The 19,788-nt window shown below is 50.3% G+C and overlaps 1 protein-coding gene across 2 annotated transcripts in view; it reads left to right on the top strand.

Annotated features, from left to right (window-relative positions):
• Positions 1-19,788, top strand: part of pdia5 (protein disulfide isomerase family A, member 5) — a 242,909-nt gene that overhangs the window by 51,187 nt on the left and 171,934 nt on the right. For both annotated transcript variants that reach the window (XR_011933713.1, XM_072469890.1), the window contains exons 7-8: positions 11,276-11,336; positions 14,200-14,267. Coding sequence is in view for 1 of the 2 variants with exons in the window: in XM_072469890.1 (XP_072325991.1) it covers positions 11,276-11,336; positions 14,200-14,267 (129 nt within the window). In the remaining variant the exon portion in view is untranslated. The remainder of the gene's footprint in view (positions 1-11,275; positions 11,337-14,199; positions 14,268-19,788) is intronic.

Raw genomic sequence — 19,788 nt, 5'->3', positions numbered from 1 at the left:
GGACAGGGTGTGGACAATATTTTGCTTCCCGAAATCAATGACCAGCTCTTTAGTTTTCATGATGTTGAGGGAGAAATTGTTGTCGTTACACCATGCCACTAGGTTCTCTATGTCCCATCTGTATTCTGACTCAGAGGACTGGAGAATTACCAATGTTGTTCCTTTGCTTGAGAAAGATAGCAGGGGGGTGACGGAGGGCGGGAGGCGGACGCACAATGAAGGGCTCCCGTTTGGGAATGGCATTTTCGGGGCTTTAAACCCGGTCCCAGGGTCCACGGAGGCGGCAAAAGCAGGGAGAAGGCACAGGGGCGGCAGAGTGAAGGCACAGTGAAGAAAAATGTCGAGGGTGAGCAAAAGAACGTCCGTAAGGAAAACAGCTGAAGGTCCGTCGGGGAGTGGAAAGTTCACCGCGGAGTCACCAAGAAAAATGGAGGCTGGAGCACCAGGGGAGGCCGCATTGCTTACGGCTGAAGAAATAACTAAGGTGATGGCTGCGGAATTCGAAAGGCAGTTTACAAAATACATGGAGACCATGAGGCAGGAGATGAGAGAGGTTTTGAGTGTGCTGGTGGAGGAGGCGGTGGCGAGCGCAGTGGCGGAGGTGCGAGAGCAAGGGGAGGCGCTGAAGGAAGTGGAGGAGACATTATTGCAGCACGGTGATCAACTTGCCTCGATGGGGAAAGAGATGCGGAAGGTGATGGACATTAACAAGGATCTGCGAGACTTCCGGGTGCGGCGATGACCAGCTAAGTCGCACGTTTCGGCAGCTCCCGGTGGAACGGACTTTTGGGCTCTTATAGGAGCCCCAACGGCAATTTAAACGGCCAAAAACACTGTGCGGTAAACCAGAAGGGAATCCCCCCGGACACGCATGGAAAAGGGAGAGGATAGCGGCCGGATTACAGAGGATCCTCTGGAGCAGCGGCAAGGAAGGGAAGCTCAAAGCAAGATGGCGTCGGAAGGTGGCCGTTTGTTATGGGGCCCGGAGCAACAAGAGTTCCTGCGGCGCTGTGTGGAAGAGCTGAAGAAGGAGTTGAAGAAGGAGCTGTTGGCCCCGATATTACAGGCGATTGAAGGGCTAAAGGAGGAGCAGAGGACCCAAGAGCTGGAGCTTCGGGTCGTGAAGGCAAAGACTGCTGAAAACGAAGATGAAATACAGGGCCTGGTGGTGAAGGCAGAGACACACGAGGCACAGCACAAAAGGTGTGTGGAGAGGTTGGGAGCACTGGAGAATAATTCGAGGAGGAAGAATTTAAGAGTCTTGGGTCTTCCCGAAGGCGCAGAAGGGGCGGACGTCGGGACATATGTGAGCACGATGCTTCACTCGCTAATGGGATCGGAGGCCCCGACGGGCCCTTTGGAGGTGGAGGCAGCTTATCGAGTTCTGGCGCGAAGACCAAAGGCTGGAGAAATGACTCGAGCTATAGTGGTGAGGTTTCTCCGCTACAATGACAGAGAGACGGTCCTCAGATGGGCGAAGAAAACTCGGAGCTGTAGGTGGGAGAACGCGGTGATCCGCGTATACCAGGATTGGAGTGCGGAGGTGGCGAGAAGGAGGGCAAGTTTCAATCGGGCTAAGGCGGTGCTTCACAAAAAGAAGGTTCAGTTAGGAATGTTGCAACCGGCGAGATTGTGGGTCACACACCAAGGGAAGCACCACTACTTTGAGACAGCAGAAGAGGCGTGGACATTCATTGTGGACGAGAAGCTGGAATAGTCTGGCGAGAGAAAGAGCTTCTGGGACAAAGTGGTGGGGTGATTATGTGGGGCGAGGAAGGGGGGGGGGGGATGATTTTTCAATTTGTTAATTCTGTGATCCTGTAACTTTTCTCTCTTCCCCTTGTTGGGGTGGAGGATGAGGAACTGTGGGCGCCGGCCATTAGGGGCAGGGCCGAGTGGGAAACGCGGGCTTTGTTCCCGCGCTATGGTAATTGTGGCGGGAACAGGGACGCAGGAAGGAGGGGCCCACAGTGGGGGCCGAGGACAAGGGGGGAAGCCGAGGTCAGCCAGAGTTCGCTGACTTCTGGGAGCAACATGGGGGGTGCAACTACGCTAGAGGGGGCTCTAGCGGAGGGGGGGGGGTTAACTCGGTTGCTGCTGCTAAGGAGAAGGGGGAGCTGTTATGGGATGGGGTGGTCGAGGCGGGAGGGCACCATTGGGGGGATATATGGGTACGTGGGAACCGGGTGAGGAGCTGAATTGAAAAAGGAGATGGCTAATCGACAGGGAGGGGTGGGGGGGGGGGAGGGAAAGAGCCCCCCAACCCGGCTGATCACGTGGAACGTGAGAGGGCTGAACGGGCCGATTAAAAGGGCACGGGTACTCGCACACCTAAAGAAATTAAAGGCAGATGTGGTTATGTTGCAGGAGACGCATCTGAAACTGATAGACCAGGTCAGACTACGTAAAGGATGGTTGGGGCAGGTGTTTCATTCGGGTTTAGATGCGAAGAATAGGGGGGGTGGCTATCTTAGTGGGGAAACGGGTACTGTTTGAGGCAAAGACCATAGTGGCGGATAGTGGGGGTACATATGTGATGGTGAGTGGCAGATTGCAAGGGGAGGCGGTGGTTCTGGTGAAAGTATACGCCCCGAACTGGGATGATGCAAATTTTATGAGGCGTATGTTGGGACGTATCCCGGACCTGGAGGCGGGAAAGTTGGTAATGGGGGGAGACTTCAATACGGTGCTTGATCCAGGGCTGGACCGGTCGAGGTCCAGGACCGGGAGGAGGCCGGCAGTGGCCAGGGTGCTCAAGGACTTCATGGAGCAGATGGGAGGGGTAGACCCCTGGAGATTTAGTAGGCCTAGGAGTAAGGAGTTCTCATTTTTCTCCCATGTTCACAAAGTATACTCACGGATAGACTTTTTTGTCTTGGGAAGGGCACTGATTTCGAAGGTGACAGGGACGGAGTATACAGCCATAGCCATTTCGGACCACGCTCCACATTGGGTAGACCTGGAGGTAGGAGAGGAAAAAGAACAGCACCCACTCTGGAGAATGGATATGGGCTTATTGGCGGATGAGGGGGTATGTTTAAGGGTGAGGGGGTGTATCGAAAGGTACTTGGAGCTTAATGACAATGGAGAGGTTCAGGTGGGAGTGGTCTGGGAGGCGTTGAAGGCGGTGGTCAGAGGGGAACTGATATCCATAAGGGCACATAAAGGGAAGCAAGAGGGTAAAGAAAGGGAGCGATTGTTGAAAGAACTTTTGAGGGTGGACAGGCAATATGCAGAGGCACCGGAGGAGGGACTGTACAGGGAAAGACAAAGGTTACATGTGGAATTTGACCTGCTGACCACGGGTAAGGCAGAGGCACAGTGGAGGAGGGCACAGGGTGTACAGTATGAGTATGGAGAGAAGGCGAGTCGGCTACTGGCCCAACAATTGAGGAAGAGGGGAGCAGCGAGGGAGATAGGTGGGGTGAGAGATGAGGAGGGAGAGATGGAACGGGGAGCGGAGAGAGTGAACGGGGTGTTCAAGGCATTCTATGAGAGGTTATATAAGGCTCAGCCCCCGGAAGGGAAGGAGGGAATGATGTGTTTCCTGGATCAGCTGGAATTCCCGAAGGTGGAGGAGCAGGAGAGGGCGGGACTGGGAGCACAGATTGAGATGGAGGAGGTGGTAAAAGGGATTGGGAGCATGCAGGCGGCAAAGGCCCCGGAACCGGACGGATTCCCGGTGGAATTTTATCGGAAATATATGGACCTACTGGCCCCGCTTTTGACGCGAACCTTTAATGAGGCCAGGGAAAGGGGGCAGTTGCCCCCGACTATGTCGGAGGTGACGATATCGCTCCTTTGAAGAAGGAAAAAGACCCGCTGCAGTGTGGGTCCTACAGGCCCATTTCCCGTTTAAACGTAGATGCTAAGCTCCTGGCCAAGGTGATGGCGACGAGGATAGAGGACTGTGTCCCGGGGTGGTCCACGAGGATCAAACTGGGTTCGTTAAGGGGAGACAGCTGAACACGAACATACGGAGGTTGCTAGGGGTAATGATGATGCCCCCACCAGAGGGGGAGGCGGAGATAGTGGTGGCGATGGACGCCGAGAAAGCATTCGACAGAGTGGAGTGGGACTATCTGTGGGAGGTGCTGAGGAGATTTGGTTTTGGAGAAGGGTTTATTGGATGGGTACAGCTACTGGATAGGGCCCCGGTGACGAGTGTGGTCACGAACAGGCAGAGGTCTGACTACTTCCGTCTTCATAGAGGTCCCCTGTCTCCGTTACTGTTTGCATTGGCGATTGAGCCCCTGGCCATAGCACTGAGGGGCTCCAGGAAGTGGAGGGGAGTACTCAGGGGAGGAGAAGAACACCGGGTATCATTGTATGCAGATGATTTATTGCTGTATGTTGCGGACCCAGTGGAGGGGATGCCTGAGATAATGCAGACACTCAGGGAGTTTGGGGAATTTTTGGGGTACAAATTGAATATGGGGAAGAGGGAGCTGTTTGTGGTGCATCCGGGGGAGCAGAGCAGGGTAATAGATGATTTACCGCTGAGGAAGGTAACAAGAGATTTCCGGTACTTAGGGATTCAGATAGCCAGGAGTTGGGGAACCTTACATAGGCTTAATTTAACAAGATTGGTGGAACAGATGGAGGAGGATTTTAAGAGATGGGACATGGTGCCCCTGTTACTGGTGGGTAGGGTGCAGGCGGTCAAAATGGTAGTCCTCCCGAGATTCCTTTTTGTGTTTCAGTGCCTTCCGGTGATGGTCACGAAGGCTTTTTTCAAGAAAATTGAGAGAAGTGTCATGAGTTTTGTGTGGGCCGGGAAGACCCCGAGAGTGAGGAGGGGGTTCTTGCAGCGTAGCAGGGATAGGGGGGGACTGGCACTACCGAGCCTAAGTGAATACTACTGGGCCGCCAATATTTCAATGGTGTGTAAGTGGATGGGAGAAGGGGAGGGAGCGGCATGGAAGAGATTGGAGATGGCGTCCTGCAAAGGAACCAGCCTACAAGCAATGGTGACGGCGCCGTTGCCGTTCTCCCCGAAGAAATACACCACAAGTCCAGTGGTGGTGGCAACGCTAAAAATTTGGGGGCAGTGGAGACGACATAGGGGAAGGACGGGAGCCTTGGTGCGGTCCCCGATAAGAAATAATCATAGGTTTGTCCCGGAGAGAATAGATGGGGGATTTGGAGCATGGCAGAGAGCTGGGGTTGTGCAACTGAGAGATCTGTTGTAGACGGGACGTTTGCGAGTCTGGGAGCGCTGACGGAAAAATATGGTTTGCCCCAAGGGAATGCATTTCGGTACATGCAACTGAGGGCTTTTGCGAGGCAACAGGCGAGGGAATTCCCGCAGCTCCCGATGCAGGAGATTCAAGATAGAGTGATCTCAGGGACATGGGTGGGGGATGGTAGGGTGTCGGATATATACAGGGAAATGAGGGACGAGGGGGAGATTATGGTGGATGAGCTGAAGGGGAAATGGGAAGACGAGCTGGGGGAAGAGATTGAGGAGGGGCTGTGGGCTGATGCCCTACGTAGGGTAAACTCGTCATCCTCGTGCGTCAGGCTAAGCCTGATACAATTCAAGGTTTTGCACAGGGCGCATATGACCGGAGCAAGGCTCAGTAAATTTTTCGGGGTAGAGGATAGGTGTGGGAGATGCTCGAGAAGCCCAGCAAACCACACACACATGTTTTGGTCATGCCCGGCACTGCAGGGGTTCTGGGTGGGGGTGGCAAAGGTGCTTTCGAAGGTGGTGGGGGTCCAGGTCGAGCCAGGCTGGGGGTTGGCTATATTCGGGGTTGCAGAAGAGCCGGGAGTGCAGGAGGCGAGAGACGCTGATGTCTTGGCCTTTGCGTCCCGAGTAGCCCGGCGAAGGATATTGCTTATAGAATTTACAGTGCCGAAGGAGGCCATTTGGCCCATCGAGTCTGCACCGGCTCTTGGAAAGAGCACCCTACCCAAGGTCAACACCTCCACCCTATCCCATAACCCAGTAACCCCACCCAACACTAAGGGCAATTTTGGACACTAAGGGCAATTTATCATGGCCAATCCACCTAACCTGCACAGCTTTGGACTGTGGGAGGAAACCGGAGCACCCGGAGGAAACCCACGCACACACGGGGAGGATGTGCAGACTCCGCACAGACAGTGACCCAAGCCGGAATCGAACCTGGGACCCTGGAGCTGTGAAGCAATTATGCTAACCACTATGCTACCGTGCTTATGTGGAAGGAAGCCAAACCCCCGGGCATGGAGACCTGGATAAATGACATGGCAGGGTTTATAAAACTAGAACGGATAAAGTTCGCACTAAGGGGTTCGGCTCAACGGTTCACCAGGCGGTGGCAACCGTTCATTGACTACCTCGCAGAACGATAAAGGAAATGGGAAGGTAACAGCAGCAACCCGGGGGTGGGGGGTGGGGGGAGGGCTCGGGTGGGGGGAGGGCTCGGGTGGGGTGGGGTGGGGGGGGGGGGGGGAGGGCGCGGGTGGGGTGGGGTGGGGGGGGGGGGGGGAGGGCGCGGGTGGGGTGGGGTGGGGGGGGGGGGGGAGGGCGCGGGTGGGGTGGGGGGGGGAGGGAGGGCTCGGGTGGTGTGGGGGGGGAGGGAGGGCTCGGGTGGGGTGGGGGGGGGAGGGAGGGCTCGGGTGGGGTGGGGGGGGGGGAGGGAGGGCTCGGGTGGGGTGGGGGGGGGAGGGAGGGCTCGGGTGTGGTGGGGTGGGGGGGGAGGGCTCGGGTGGGGGGGAGGGCTCAGGTGGGGGGGAGGGCTCGGGTGGGGTCGGGTGGGGTCGGGGGGGGGGGCTTGGGGGGGTGGGGGAGGGCTCGGGTGGGGTGGGGGGGGCTTGGGGGGGTGGGGGAGGGCTCGGGTGGGGTGGGGGGGAGGGCACGGGTGGGGTGGGAGGGCGGGCACGGGTGGGGTGGGAGGGCACGGGTGGGGTGGGAGGGTGGGGGTGGAGGGTGGGGGTGGAGGGGGAGGGTGGGGTGGGGGGGGAGGGCTCGGGGGGGGCTTGGGGGGGTGGGGGAGGGCTCCGGGGGGGGCTTGAGGGGGTGGGGGAGGGCTCGGGTGGGGTGGGGGGGGGAGAGCACGGGTGGGGGGGAGGGGGAGGGTGGGGGGGGAGGGGGAGGGTGGGGGGGAGGGCTCGGGTGGGGTGGGGGGGGGGAGCGCTCGGATGGGGGAGGGTGGGGGGGGGAGGGCTCGGGTGGGGTGGGGTGGGGGAGGGCTGGGGTGGGGTGGGGGGCTCGGGTGGGGTGGGGGAGGGCTGGGGGGGGTTGGGGGGGCGGAGGGCTCGGGTGGGGTGAAGGTGGGGGGGGAGGGCTCGAGTGGGGTGGGGGGGGAGGGCTCGGGTGGGGTGGGGGGGAGGGGTGGGGTGGGGGGTGGGGGTGAGGGCTCGGGTGGGGTGGGGGTGGTGGGGAGGGCTCGGGTGGGGTGGGGGTGGGGGTGGGGGGGAGGGCTCGGGTGGGGTGGGGGGGGAGGGCTCGGGTGGGGTGGGGGTGGGGGGTGGGGGTGGGGGGGAGGGCTCGGGTGGGGTGGGGGTGGGGGGGGGGAGGGCTCGGGTGGGTCCTCAGGGGTGTTTTTGTATAGATATTTGTACTTGGTTATGTATATTGGATTGTTTGATTTTATTTCTGGAGAGTTATTATTTTTGTTATGGCAGTTGCCATTTAGTTTATATATTATTTATTACCTTGTTAAAACGGTCACTGTCATTTATATTGTTTTATTGTCGTAAAAAGGAAAACCTTTGTATTGTTTTGTTTGGCCGAAAAATTTGAATAAAATATATATATTTTAAAAAACAAACAAACAAGGATCTGCGACGAAAAATGGAAGACCTGGAAAACAGATCCAGGCGACAGAATTTGAGGATTGTGGGGCTGCCCGAAGGAGTTGAAGGACCGAGGCCGACTGAGTATTTTGCCGCGATGCTGGCGAAACTATTGGGGGAGGGGGAGGATTCATCCCGCTATGAACTGGATCGGGCTCATCGGTCGTGGTGGCCTGTACCAAAGGCGAGTGAGCCGCCAAGGGTAGTGACTCTGTGCTTCCGTAGGCACAGTGTGAAGGAGAAGGTCCTGAGCTGGGCCAAGCAGAAGCGGGTGGTGCAATGGGCTGGAGCTGGTATACGTGTATACCAGGACTTTACGGTGGAGCTGGCGAGGAGGTGGGCTGCCTTCAACTGGGTGAAGAGGGCACTGTACATTAGCAAGGTGCAGTGCGGCATTGTATATCCAGCGAAGCTGAGGGTGACTTACAAGCTCAGGGACTTTTATTTTGGAACGGCGGAAGCAGCGGAGGAGTTTGTGAAGGCAGAAGGACTGTGGCAGAACTGAGAAATTGAGAAATGGCCATGTGCCGATGTAACCTCATGACTGTATTTTCTTATTTTTTGTTTCACTGCGTGCGGGTGTATGGGCTAAAGGAGCCAATGTTGTATATATTTGGACAAGGGAAGTGATGGGACTTTCACTCGAAATAAGGGCTCTTTGGGGTGTAGGTGGATATGCGGGGTTTGTGTGCGCATAAAGGGGATTTCTGGGCTTTCCTAGAGCCGGGAAAGGGACCCGGGCGGGGGCCTCCACGCTGAATGGGAGTGAGGTGGGGGGGGAGGGGCTGCGGCCATCGGAGCCTGGCAGAACAGGGTCCGAGTGGTCTAGCCAGGGTGGAAAGTTGGGGGGAAGGAACCGAGGTTGGGGGGAGGAGTTTTACAAGAGGCAGTGGACGGGAGGAGCTGGAGACTGGGGGGATGGGGGGGTACAACTCTTGGGTATCATGTACAGTACTTTTTCAGAGGTTGGAGGGCGTTGAGTGTAGGGGGGGTAGGGGGAGTGGATTCTATAGGTCAATGGTGACCATGGGCGGTCCCATGGTCACCATTGAAAGATAGGGATTTTAGACCGGTGAGCCTTGCGTCAGTGGTAGGGAAATTATTGAGGAAGATTCTTGGGGACAGGATTTGCTCACATTTAGAAACAAATGGATTTATTAATGATGGGCAGCATGGTTTTGTGAAGGGAGGTGTTATGCCTCTCTAACTTGATCAAGTTATTTTTTGAGGAAGTGACTAAGATGATTGAAGATAGGTCAGTGGATTTTGTCTCCATGGACTTTGACAAGTTCCCTCATGGCAGACTGTTGCAAAAGGTGAAGTCACATTGGATCAGAGGTGAGCTGGCAAGATGGAACAGAACTGGCGGTCATAGAGGACAGAGGGTAGCGGTGGATGGGTGCTTTTCTGATTGGAAGGCTGTGCCAAGTGGTGTTTCCTGGGATCGATGCTGGGACCTTTGTTGCTCATAGTATATATCAGTGATTTGGAGAAAAATGTAGTTGGTCTGATTAGTAAGTTTGTGGACGACACACAGATTGGTGGAGTTGTGGATAGTGAAGCGTATTGTCAAAGTTTATAGCAGTATATCGATCGGTTGGAGACATGGGCGGAGAAATGGCAGATGGAGTTTAATCCGGACAAATGTGAGGTAATGCATTTTAGTAGGTCTGATACAGGTGGGAATTGTACCGTAAATGGCAGAACCCTTAGGGGTGTGGATAGGCAGAGAGATCTGGGCATACAGACTCACAGATCACAAAGTGGCAATGCAGGTGGATAAAGTAGATAAGAAGGCATATGGCATGCTTGCCTTCATCGGTCGGGGCAGTGAGTATAAAAATTGGCAAGTCATGCTGCAGCTGTACAGAACCATATTTGAAATATTGCGTACAATTCTGGTCACCTCGCCGCACTACCAGAAGGATGTGGAGGCTTTGGAGAGGGTACAATCGAGGTTTACAGGATGTTGCCTGCTCTGGAGGGTATTAGCTATGAGGAAAGGTTGGGATAAACTCATTGTTTTGGAATGACAAAGATTGAGGGACGACCTGATAAGAGGTTCACAAAATTGTGGGGGAAATGGACAGAATGGATAGTCAAGATGCTTCACAGTGAGGGACAAAAATACGCAAAGGAAAGCATTGTATCCCTTCCTCTGGAACAGCTTGAGCTCAGGACAGCCCCATGCTATATTGCATATGCGCCTGTGGTGCTCGGCACCCACCCTGTCTTGGAATGAACAAGGTTAACAGGTTACATTGTTGATGTGAGGGAGTCATCTTGAGGCACCAAAAGTTTCATCCAAAGGTAAACCTGGAGCAATTTTAATATCTGCTATTTCTTTGTGTCCCAAACGTAGTGGGATTCTAGAGCACAGTCACTCACCGCTATTACAGGTCTGCGTTTTATCCTCCTCGTGTTAGTCACAACGATCTGTTCCCACTTCCCCCAAAGCACCCAATTTCAAATATAAACTCCAGAGTCCAGAATATCAGTGCCACACGCAGTCAATGCCGTGTACGCACACATATTAACTTTATTCTTGCACCCATATTACACCCAGGAGAGTTTTGAGTGGGGAGGGTGAGCAAGAGGGGTTCTGTAAGGGTTTTCTTTTAAATAGTATGGGGAATCATTTTGAACACCCCCAGAGCGAACATCGACAAGTGTGTCGAAAAACAATGCGGTTCTTTATTTTGAGCAGAGACATCTGCTGAACCATTTGGGGGGGGGGGGGGGGGGGGGACAATTTTCCTCTCGTTCTAAGTCTTTCTGGTTTCAGGGAGAGAAAATATACTTAAAATAAAAAAGTGGAAACTTTTTTTAATTGAATCCCTGACACCTCCAGGGCATTCTAAAGGTGTCTCGCAACCAATTGAATCCCCCCCGCCCCACACACACACACACACACAAAGTGTGATGACTTTTGATTGCAGGCAAATGTTTTGATTGCAGGCAGGGGCTGTTTAGCACAGGGCTAAATCGCTGGCTTTGAAAGCAGACCAAGGCAGGCCAGCAGCACGGGTTCAATTCCCGTACCAGCCTCCCCGAACAGGCGCCGGAATGTGGCGGCTAGGGGCTTTTCACAGTAACTTCATTGAAGCCCACTTGTGACAATAAGCGATTTTCATTTCATTTTTCATGTAACATCCAATCTATACACCGGTCGCAGTGTGGTAAATGACCATGCAGTCAGTTTCAGTATCATTGGATGAGGAATAGGAAGTGATGGCTAGGATTCTCCCACTCTTCATGTGGCACCAAGGGAATATTTTGAGTCCACCTTGGTAAGCAGCTCTGTTTATTGCCCCGAGCAAAAGATGTTTGACTCTTGACAGCGCAGCACTATCTCCGTACTGCATTCGGTTTGGTACTACATTTCTATAGGCTTCTTTTGCCTTTTCTCTCACCTCTGATGCACTGCTTTCCAATGTATTAAGTATTGACTTACTTTCCTTGGTCCTGCTGTTCACTGTCTCCTTAGGAATTCAGAAAATTGATAAAGAAGGAGGAGCGACCAGTTCTTATGATTTTCTACGCCCCATGTAAGTTTTCTTCACGTGCATTCGCATTCTTGGCAGTCGGTAGTAGCAGTACTGTATGTTTCTTCTCTCCCGTTAGCTCAGTGGTGCAGAGTGATTGTCATGTTCCAATTGCTTTCGCAGCAGGAGTGAGGGAGGGACCTCTTGCTGGGAAGTTGGATAACTAACCCGCAACTCCATTCAAACACCCATCTCTTTTAAGAAAAGACCACCCGAAGGGCCATACAAAGCACAAAGAGAAGAAAGTTGTGGTGGGGGTTTGGGGATATGTGGAGAGGGTGTCAGCCAGGATTCCTTCTCCTGGTCACAATGCTGGGGAAATCGCAAATGTTCAAGGTTCTTGAGGCTGGGAGGTTAATTGAAAATTTCAGGACTGAGGTTGTTAGATTTTTGTTAGCCAAGCATATTACGGTCTACAAATTGATGGTGGGTCAATGGAGTTGGGATACAGATCAACCATGCGGTGATTGAATGATGAAGCGGACTCGAGGGGCAGAATGGCCTTTCACGTTCCTACGTCGCGCTTGAAGCGTGACTGCTTTGGTGGGGTGTCAAACGCCCCTCCTGCCTGCTGTGGATTTGGGCCGAAGCACAAGAGGGAACAAACACGAGGGGTAAGGAAATTGTAGCATCTCTCGTTGAGTCATCTTCGAAAAACACTCCTTGCTATTTTTGCAAAGAATACTTTTTACAATGTTTTCACTGCTGCAACCCCTGATGATAATGAAGCAACACGATTCCTCTCTGCCTTCTGTTACTCAGTCAGTGTTTTGTTGCTTTGTGACTTATTTTAATTCTGGAACAGATGCTAGTTCTTTTGTGTTTTTTGTCTTCAAATTGAAAGAACCTGTACAGTTGGTACATTTATTGAATAAAGTGAGTGCTGCCAGAGCTTGCAGGATCTTTTTTTGGTAATTTTTGTGACGCGCAGGATGCATTCCTTCTTCCCATTCGGTCTGTTCTACTCCATTGTGCAATTTGGCTCCAAGGCGCTTTCCTCGTTCTTTTAGCCCCACGCTTCTTCCCTCTACACCCACTGCACCACCACCTCCCAGGGCTTGAGAATGAACTATGCATCTGGTTATGTTCCTGTTGCATCCTAGTTGTGGAGGGTCGTGACCATTAACCTATATCTGTATTCGACGGCTGCACAATGGAAATGCGAGAAGTAAGGATCTGCATTCATTTAAAGGGGCACTTGATGTTTGTCCAGCATTGATGCTCCTACTGAGTGAATAGGGCAGTTTGCTAGCAATAGTTAATGACCGAAATGTTAGAAACCTAAATTAAAAGCGGAAAAGGGCTGGCATTGCACAGTGGGCTGATCAGGATCTGGGGGAGAAAGACTGGTTAAACTTTCAGATGTAACTCTTTCCCCCGAGTCAATGAATAGTGAACTAGGCCTAATGAGGTGAGCTGCGAACAGATCATTCACCAACTGTGTTCAGCTCCCGACTGACTGATGGTGAGTTATAGGCTTTGTTCTGACGTGTGCAGAGCACTGTAACAATTCCCTTGTCCTTGGGGCAACCTTTGTTTAGGGTGCCAATGCCGGTCAATGTTTGGTTTTAAGCATTAAAGGCATGCTATTGAAGTCTGCTGATGGAGTAAATGTGGGAAGAGTTTGTAGGGGGGGGGGGGGTGGAATCTCACCAGTTCTGAAAACCTAAAAACAAAATATTGGAAGCGCTCAGTGAGTCGGCTACAGCATCAGTGGAGGGAAGCGTAGTTAACATTTCAAAAATTGCCCTGCAGGAGGCCAGGTAGGTGGCAGATGTCAGTCGGCCAACTAGGAAGTGGTAGATTTTTGGGAAGGAAAAGTGAAATAATTTAATGTCCCCGAACTGCAATCGAATGGAGAAATGCAGAAATCTGATATATTATGGGCCTTTCTAATGGTGTGAGATGGATGAAGGGGATGTAAAAAGACAAATAGATTCCTGAGATATGATACTATGTTGATTTTAGTCTTAAGAAGCTGGTGAGGAAGAATGTTAAGGCCATAGAAAATAAATAGCTGATTTATATTGAATAGAATGTAATTGATTGAGGATCTCTGATTTGTGAAGAAAGGCAGAGCAATTTTGGACATTTTTTTCATTGGTATAGTGGAGCTTAATCAAGGGACAAATTAATAAAGGTTTTCAAAATGATGGAAGATAAATAGTGAAAGACCTTTTCCGCTGATTGGCGAATCATGAATAATTGGGTTTAAATTGGGGACGAATTGAGTGGTATAATCTTACAGTCCAGAAATAAGCCATTCAGCTCATTGTGTCTATGCCAGCTCTTTGAAATAGTTGTCCAATTTAATCCCGCACCCAGCTTTTTTTCTCGCACATCTGCAGATGAGCTCTGTTCAAGTGAATATCTAATTGCCTTTCAAAACGTCTTGCAGAATCTGTTTCCATTCCTCTTACAGGTTTTGCATTGCCGATGTTAACAATCCCGTGGAAATAGAATTCTCATTTCCCTTTTATTTTCGCCAATTATTTTAAATCTCTGGATGCTCTGCCCCCTCCAGTGGGACTGTTCCTTCCTACTTAATCAAAACCACATATTATTGCCTCCAAGTCGCCACCTCTTAAGTATTCTGATCTCCCCACCCCACATGTAACAGTACCATAGAATGGCATTTAAAATTGAATGAATATCGAGAGAGGCTAAAGAAAAGTGATTGGATTGGATATTTTTAATTGGAGAGCTGGCAACTTGCTGTGTGCTGTCATGTCCACGGCATGTCATTTGGTGAAATGGTTTTGTTAAAGCTGTCATTGACTCGTTTAGTACAATGTTTGTCTCTCTCTTTCTTTCTGTTCATTGTTCTGCTGCTGCCTTTGACCTGCCCTTTTGCCCAATGAGTCAGGGTGTGGGGTGTGTAAGCGGATGATGCCAGCCTTCCAACAAGCTGCCACAGAGTTGAAGGGAGCCTATGTAAGTATTGCAGTTTAGCTGGACGATTTTCTTTTCTTATTTTAGTTTAAAGCATCCTGAATGGAGACTCTTCCATTTTTATGTTGTGTGTGTGTAAAATCAGTTTAGTCAGATTCAGCTATTCTGTTCAGGTTTTTCAGTCAGACTTTTTATTTAGGAAGATGTGGGAATGATATCCATAATGAAATGCAAGGCTCTGCTTCATCTTGTTAAAGTCTGTGAAGCTCAGTAGCTAATACTAGACAGGATGTCGCCGCTTCATGTCATCCTGCACAATTTGCGTCAACTTTGCTCTCCAATTAGGATCCTGCATTCTCATTGTGTTGCTGCTGAACATTAGCGTCACGTACGCCTGGATATTCCCGTGTAACTCCTATGTTGAGCATGCGAGAGCTTGGCCTCTGGCACAGTGGCAAGCAGGCTATCTTGAGATGGAGTTACACGCCTCAGACGCACAGTTTCCCATGACACCGCCTTCCACTGCGTCTTCCAATTAATGATAAGTGAGGAGTTTTTATACGATTTGTTTCCCGTATGTAACCCCAATAAATAAAATGTGCACTTACTGGAACAAGTCCCATCCAAAGCCAGATCGTTAACTCATCGCTAAACAATGCACAGCCTTGCTAACTTACTATAGGATTGCTTGTCCTGCCGTGAACCCTTTTCTCGTTTGGTGCCGTTGTTTAACAGGTGCTGTTGGGCTCTTTTACCTCTCAGAGGTGGTGTGTGAGTGGCCAGCTATTATTAATGCTACTTCACTCTCGGACTGCAAATGCACTTTGCAGAGTGGAGGGACTCTAGAGTTAATTCTGGGGTATTGATTTTGCTCGCAAGGTATAGGAGCACAGGAGCAGGAGTAGCCACTCAACCCCTCATTCCTACTCTGCCATTCAGTTAGATCATAGCTGATCTGCTTTAATGCTACGTTCCCACAACATCCTCATAACCCATGATATCTTTAATATTCAGAAATCTGCCCATCTCTGTCTTGAATATACTGAATGGATTAACTAGATCACTGCAACTGCCTCCCCCCCCCCCCCCCCCCCCCCCCCCCCCCCCCCAAAGTCTGGGGACGCATCTTTCCTGAACGTATTGGAATATTGTGTTCAATTCTGGTCGCCACACTATCAGAAGGACGTGGTGCTTTGGAGAGGATAGTGAAGCTGCTACATAATGCAGGGGCTGGTTTAGCACAGTGGGCTAAGCAGCTGGCTTGTAATTCAGAACAAGGCAGCAGCGCGGGTTCAATTCCTGTACTGGCCTCTCTGAACAGGTGCCGGAATGTGGTGACTAGGGGCTTTCCCCAGTAACTTCATTGAAGCCTACTTGTGACAATAAGGGGAAGTAGATTTAGGACTGAGCTTGGGAGGAACTTCTTCACCAAAAGAACATAAGAACTAGGAACAGGAGTAGGCCATCTGGACCCTCGAGCCTGCTCCGCCATTCAATGAGATCATGGCTGATCTTTTGTGGACTCAGCTCCACTTTCCGGCCCAAACACCATAACCCTTAATCCCTTTATTCTTCAAAAAACTATCTATCTTTATCTTAAAAACATTTAATGAAGGAGCCTCTATTGCTTCACTGGGCAAGGAATTCCATACATTCACAACCCTTTGGGTGAAGAAGTTCCTCCTAAACTCAGTCCTAAATCTACTTCCCCTTATTTTGAGGCTATGCCCCCTAGTTCTGCTTTCACCCACCAGTGGAAACAACCTGCCCGCTTCTATCCTATCTATTCCCTTCATAATTTTATATGTTTCTATAAGATCCCCCCTCATCCTTCTAAATTCCAACGAGTACAGTCCCAGTCTACTCGACCTCTCCTCGTAATCCAACTCCTTCAGCTCTGGGATTAACCTAGTGAATCTCCTCTGCACACCCTCCAGTGCCAGTACGTCCTTTCTCAAGTAAGGAGACCAAAACTGAACACACTACTCCAGGTGTGGCCTCACTAACATCTTATACAATTGCAGCATAACCTCCCTAGTCTTAAACTCCATCCCTCTAGCAATGAAGGACAACATTACATTTGCCTTCTTAATCGCCTGTTGCACCTGTAAAACAACTTTTTGTGACTCATGCGCTAGCACACCCAGGTCTCTCTGCACAGCAGCATGTTTTAATATTTTATCATTTAAATAATAATCCCTTTTGCTATTATTCCTACCAAAATGGATAACCTAACATTTGTCAACATTGTATTCCATCTGCCAGACCCTAGCCCATTCACTTAGCCTATCCAAATCCCTCTGCAGACTTCCAGTATCCTCTGCACTTTTTGCTTCACCATTTATTTTAGTGTCGTCTGCAAACTTGGACACATTGCCCTTGGTCCCCAACTCCAAATCATCTATGTAAATTGTGAACAGTTGTGGGCCCAACACTGATCTCTGAGGGACACCACTAACTACTGATTGCCAACCAGAGAAACACCCATTAATCCCCATTCTTTGCTTTCTATTAATTAACCAATCCGCTATCCATGCTACTACTTTCCGCTTAATGCCATGCATTTTTATCTTATGCAGCAACCTTTTGTGTGGCACCTTGTCAAAGGCTTTCTAGAAATCCAGATATACCACATCCATTGGCTCCCCGTTATCTACCGCACTGGTAATGTCCTCAAAAAATTCCACTAAATTAGTTAGGCACGACCTGCCCTTTATGAACCCATGCTGCGTCTGCCCAATGGGACAATTTCCATCCAGATACCTTGCTATTTCTTCCTTGATGATAGATTCCAGCATCTTCCCTACTACCGAAGTTAAGCTCACTGGCCTATAATTACCCGCTTTCTGCCTACCTCCTTTTTTAAACAGTGGTGTCACGTTTGCTAATTTCCAATCCGCCGGGACCACCCCAGAGTCTAGTGAATTTTGGTAAATTATCACTAGTGCATTTGCAATTTCCCTAGCCATCTCTTTTAGCACTCTGGGATGCATTCCATCAGGGCCAGGAGACTTGTCTACCTTTAACCCCATTAGCTTGCCCATCACTACTTCCTTAGTGATAACAATCCTCTCAAGGTCCTCACCTGTCATAGCCTCATTTCCATCAGTCACTGGCATGTTATTTGTGTCTTCCACTGTGAAGACCGACCCAAAAAACCTGTTCAGTTCCTCAGCCATTTCCTCATCTCCCATTATTAAATCTCCCTTCTCATCCTCTAAAGGACCAATATTTACCTTAGCCACTCTTTTTTGTTTTAGATATTTGTAGAAACTTTTACTATCTGTTTTTATATTCTGAGCAAGTTTACTCTCATAATCTATCTTACTCTTTATAGCTTTTTTAGTAGCTTTCTGTTGCCCCCTAAAGATTTCCCAGTCCTCTAGTCTCCCACTAATCTTTGCTACTTTGTATGCTTTTTCCTTCAATTTGATACTCTCCCTTATTTCCTTAGATATCCACGGTCGATTTTCCCTCTTTCTACCGTCCTTCTTGTTGGTATAAAGCTTTGCTGAGCACTGTGAAAAATCGCTTGGAAGGTTCTCCACTGTTCCTCAACTGTTTCACCATAAAGTCTTTGCTCCCAGTCTACCTTAGCTAGTTCTTCTCTCATCCCATTGTAATCTCCTTTGTTTAAGCACAAAACACTAGTGCTTGATTTTATCTTCTCACCCTCCATCTGTATTTTAAATTCCACCATATTGTGATCGCTCCTTCCGAGAGGATCCCTAACTATGAGATCCTGAATCAATCCTGTTTCATTACACAGGACCAGATCTAGGACCGCTTGTTCCCTCGTAGGTTCCATTACATACTGTTCTAGGAAATTATCGCGGATACATTCTATAAACTCCTACTCAAGGCTGCCTTGACCGACCTGGTTAAACCAATCGACATGTAGATTAAAATCCCCCATGATAACTGCAGTACCATTTCTATGTGCATCAGTTATTTCTTTGTTTATTGCCTGCCCCACCATAATGTTACTATTTGGTGGCCTATAGACTACTCCTCTCAGTGACCTTTTCGCCTTACTATTCCTGATTTCCACCCAAATGGATTCAACCTTATCCTCCATAGCACCGATGTCATCCCTTACTGTTGCCCGGATGTCATCCTTAAATAACAGAGCTGCACCACCTCCCTTACCATCCACTCTGTCCTTCCAAATAGTTTGATACCCTTGGATATTTAACTCCCAGTCGTGACCATCCTTTAACCATGTTTCAGTAATGGCCACTAAATCATAGTCATTCACGATGATTTGCGCCATCAACTTATTTACCTTATTCCGAATACTACGAGCATTCAGGTAAAGTACACTTATGTTGGCTTTTTTACCTCTGTTCTGAATCTTAACACCTCGATCAGTAACCTCTCCTAAGTTATATTTCCTCTTAACCTTTCTCCTAATTTTCCTTGTCGTTGAACCCATATCTTCATGTAACAACCTGCCGCGTCGCTTACCATTAATGTTTTCACTTCCCGTTTTATTCCTTTTAGTATTCCTGGTCCTATTCACTGAGCTCCCCTCAGTCACTGTACCTTGTACTGTCGCCCTTTTTGATTTTTGACTATGGCTTCTCTGCCTTACACTTTCCCCCTTACTGCCTTTTGTTTCTGGCCCTGTTTTACTACCTTCCAACTTCCTGCATCGGTTCCCATCCCCTACCACATTAGTTTAAACTCTCCCCAACAGCTCTAGCAACCCCCCCCCCCCCAGGACATCGGTTCCAGTCCTGCCCAGGTGCAGACTGTCCGGTTTGTACTGTTCCCACCTCCCCCAGAACCGGTTCCAATGCCCCAGGAATTTGAATCCCTCCCTCTTGCACCACCTCTCGAGCCATGCATTCATCCTATCTATCCTGACATTCCTACTCTGACTAGCTCGTGGCACTGGTAGCAATCCTGAGATTACTACCTTTGAGGTCCTACTTTTTAGTTTAACTCCTAACTCCCTGAATTCAGCTTGTAGCACCTCGTCCTGTTTTTTTTATTTATATCGTTGGTGCCTATGTGGACCACGGCAGCTGGCTGTTCACCCCCCAGAATGTCCTGCAGCCGCTCCGAGACATCCTTGACCCTTGCACCAGGGAGGCAACATACCATCCTGGAGTCTCGATTGCGTCCGCAGAACCGCCTGTCTATTCCCCTTACAATTGAGTCCCCTATCACTATAGCCCTGCCATTTTTCTTCTGCCCAGCTGCGCAGCAGAGCCAGCCACGGTGCCATGAACCTGGCTGCTGATGCCTTCCCCTGGTGAGCCATCTCCCTCAACAGTATCCAAAGCGGTATATCTGTTTTGCAGGGAGATGACCGCAGAGGACACCTGCACTGCCTTCCTACTCTTGCTCTGTCTTTTGGTCACCCATTTTCTATCTCCCTCAGTACCTTTCACCTGCGGTGTGACCAATTCACTAAACGTGCTATCCACGACGTCCTCAGCATCGCAGATGCTCCAAAGTGTGTCCATCCGCAGCTCCAGAGCCGTCAAGCGGTCTAACAGGAGCTGCAACTGGACACACTTCTTGCACGTGAAGGAGCCAGGGACAGTGGACGTGT

Source organism: Scyliorhinus torazame, chromosome 2 (genome assembly GCF_047496885.1).
Source record: "Scyliorhinus torazame isolate Kashiwa2021f chromosome 2, sScyTor2.1, whole genome shotgun sequence".
In the NCBI taxonomy this organism is placed as follows: Eukaryota; Metazoa; Chordata; class Chondrichthyes; order Carcharhiniformes; family Scyliorhinidae; genus Scyliorhinus; species Scyliorhinus torazame.
The sequence above is the reverse complement of the archived record's forward strand: the minus strand, read 5'-3'. Positions and strand labels throughout refer to the sequence as shown.